The sequence below is a fragment of the Mauremys mutica genome, chromosome 1 (assembly GCF_020497125.1).
Source record: "Mauremys mutica isolate MM-2020 ecotype Southern chromosome 1, ASM2049712v1, whole genome shotgun sequence".
Lineage (NCBI taxonomy): Eukaryota > Metazoa > Chordata > Testudines > Geoemydidae > Mauremys > Mauremys mutica.
The window spans coordinates 363,849,623-363,852,886 of NC_059072.1; the positions used below are offsets into that span (position 1 = coordinate 363,849,623).

A 3,264-nucleotide genomic window follows, 5' to 3' on the forward strand; every position below is an offset into this window, starting at 1 on the left:
GGCCAGGAGGGATTTTATAGTACTGTATACAGAATGGTGGTTACCTTTCCCTTTATATTTATGACAACATATCTGGAAAATCAGGGTGTTGCTAGATATTAAAAGAGGAACTGAAAGCATTAACACCCAAGAATGTCTTCCCTTGGGGTTCAATTTAAATTTTACAAAGCAAACAGAAGCCCCTGCGTTTAGCACAGAAGACTCGACAAGCCCAAAATAAAGCGATAAACCTGATCACGTCTAACTAAACATTTCCTGTTCTACTTGCTTAACTGTAGTTCCAAATGAGTAATTTTTAGGTATAAATGCTGATGATTTTTCATATCCGGCCCAGTCTTTACAGCACACCTGTTGCTCTCTGTCTCTCCAGCTGAGAGAAAACAACAACCCTCACAAAGACGGGAAGTTTTTTCTCAATTTTCCAAGTTTCTAGTCTTCCCATTGGCTCTTTTGGCCAGGTGCCAACTCACTTCCTCTTACCTAAGCATTTCAGTGACACGGCTTCACTCTTTACAGGCAAGGCAAGTAGAAAACAGCTACTAAGAGGGATTTTCACAGCTAACTGACTGGCTGGGTGAGTGTTCATAAAAGTGGTTCTACCCCCCATCATTTACCACGGCAGGTGTTTCCACAGAGTTGCTATCAATGACGCCCATGTCTTTTTCATGGGGTGCATCTAGCTGGGATGTTCCCCCCCCAGAACATGGATTGGCAAAAGTTTGTGTTTTTTTTCCCACTCTCAGGTTTTAAGCAACCAGTTGAATGGTCAACTCCCTACAGCATGCACTCCCTAACCTGGCTTTCATTGCATTAAGGAACAATGATGGATAACCAGTACCCAAAGTCATGTTTCCTGCTATTGCCTATTAAGCTTTACCTCACCACAACATGTAGGAATTATTGACACATGCCATAAAATATGGAATTGGCATTAGTAGGGTCAGTTGTTCATAATTTATTTCTATGAATAATGAAAATGTCTTTTGTTAGTGTGTGAAGAGTGGCCAATCTGCTTCACCAACAAGAACAGTCTCCAGTAGTGCATGTAGTGTCTCAAATTCACATTGTCTCTCCATCCAGGCATTTGTACTGCGACCATCACCCTTGACCCTGGGCACATACAGGAAGTCAGGAGAACATACAGTGCATGCAGGAAACACGGTTCTACCTCAGAGTTGGAGACCTTCACTGGTACTCCATGTCAAACTCCAACACAACCGACTTCACCAACCCCTCCACCTTCATCCTGCAGGGTATTCCTGGCCTGGAGGCAGCCCATGTATGGATCTCCATTCCCTTCTGTGCCATGTTCATCATAGCCATCTTGGGGAACTTGGCCATCCTGTTAATTGTGAAGATGGAGCCGAGCCTCCATGGGCCCATGTACTATTTCCTCTGCATGCTGGCCATCGCTGACCTGGTCCTGTCTACAGCCATCGTACCCAAAATGCTGGCAATCTTCTGGTTCAATTCCAGGGAGATCGATTTCAGTGCCTGCCTCACCCAGATGTATTTCGTTCACTGCTTCTCATTGATGGAGTCCGGGATCATTGTGGCCATGGGTTTTGATCGCTATGTGGCCATCTGTCATCCCCTGAGACATTCCACCATCCTGACAATCCCCGTGGTGGCCAAGATGGGCCTGGCCGTGGTGCTGCGCAGCGCCATGGTCATACTGCCCATTCCCATCCTGGCGAGGCAGTGGCCATATTGCAGAACCAACATCATCCCCGAGCCATTCTGCACACACATATCCGTGGTGAAGCTGGCCTGTGGCGACACCCAGGTCAGCAGTTACTACGGCCTCTTTGTGCTATTGTGTGTAATGGGTCTGGATGGGATTTTTATCACTGTGTCCTATATCCAGATCCTCAGGGACATCTTCAGCCTCCCCACAAAGGACACCCGGCTCAAGACTTTTGGAACCTGCGTCTCCCACCTTTGTGTCATCTTAACCTTTTACATCCCAGGTCTCTTCTCCTCCCTCATATACCGTTTTGTACAGAATGTGCCCTTGCATTTCCATGCTCTTATTGGCAACATGAACCTACTGATGCCACCCATGCTACACCCCATCATCTATGGGGTGAGGACCAAGGAGATCCGGGACAGGCTGCTCGGGTTCATTACTCATAAGGAATGATTTAGTTGGGGATTGGTCCTGCTTTGAGCAGGGACTTGGACTAGATACCTCCTGAGCTCCCTTCCAACCCTAATATTCTATGATTCTATGTTTCTAACTAAAGTTTTCTCTTGGTGCTCTGGTTCTGAGACTGAGCTCCGTGAAGCACTGGCTGGTGACATGGTGCTGGGCCCTCTTCCTTCTGTCACTTACTGGGCAGTGAAAGAGACATTAAATCCTTTCATGACCTTACTGTGCTGTCTCACCGTGACAAACTGGGCAATCAGTCTGTATAGAACAAATTAATTCTTAGCAGTTAGAAAGGTGGCAAAAATTGGACCCTGAGACCCTGAACTCTGACGTATCTATTGCGCAAGGCCCTACTCCTACCCCACCTGCCATGGGTCCTGGCTTCTCTACCCTCCCCCCCTCTGATATTAGAAGTTTATTGGAAGTGAGGAAACATGATGATCCAGTAGGGTTCATTATGACCTGTGTGTTTTGTGGAAGTTAGTTATAAAAAGGATTAGCTAGAGAATGTGCTTTGGAGCAGCCCTCTGAAGCCATCTTAAGAGTCTCTTTTCCTTACACTTTTTCTCCCCAGTGGGTGAGCAACTAGCCACTTCAAACCCCTTGTTAATTACTCAGCACCGTTCCAGAGTTTAGGTAAACATCTGGCAAGTTCTAAACCTACTGCTTCTGCCTGTGTCCTTTTATATATTATAAACTGAAATGTTAGTCTACAGCACATTTACTTGCATCAATCTTTTATTAGACAGAATTGCTGTGGTCCCATGGATTTATTCCTGACACCACCAGGAGTGCAATAGTTAAGTTACCCCAACTGAGGGTTCTGAAAACTTGGGTTACAGGATGACCAAATCTGCATGCAGTATTCGATATGTGGGTGTATCATGGATTTATATAGACACCATATTATATTTTTGTCTAATTATCTATCCGTTCCTTAAAGGTTACTAGCATTCTGTTAAAGCAGCAAAGAATCCTGTGTCATCTTATAGACTAACAGACGTTTTGCAGCATGAGCTTTCGTGCATCAGACAATGACTAACACTGCTGCAGCAAGTGTGCTTTCTATGAAGTATTGTTAGCCACTGTGCTTTTCCAACTAGTGATAACTT

At 45.3% G+C, this 3,264-nt stretch overlaps 1 protein-coding gene across 1 annotated transcript; it reads left to right on the forward strand.

Moving 5' to 3' along the window:
- The first annotated feature begins 1,198 nt into the window (after positions 1 to 1,198).
- On the forward strand, positions 1,199 to 2,143 carry LOC123362452 (olfactory receptor 52M1-like). The gene has a single exon (XM_045002745.1). The coding sequence runs from the start codon at positions 1,199 to 1,201 to the stop codon at positions 2,141 to 2,143; it is 945 nt and encodes a 314-aa protein (XP_044858680.1).
- Positions 2,144 to 3,264: the final 1,121 nt, after the last annotated feature.

Excerpts from the sequence above, each read along its gene's own strand:
- LOC123362452 (XM_045002745.1), top strand. The coding sequence starts at position 1,199 with ATGTCAAACTCCAACACAACCGACTTCACCAACCCCTCCACCTTCATC.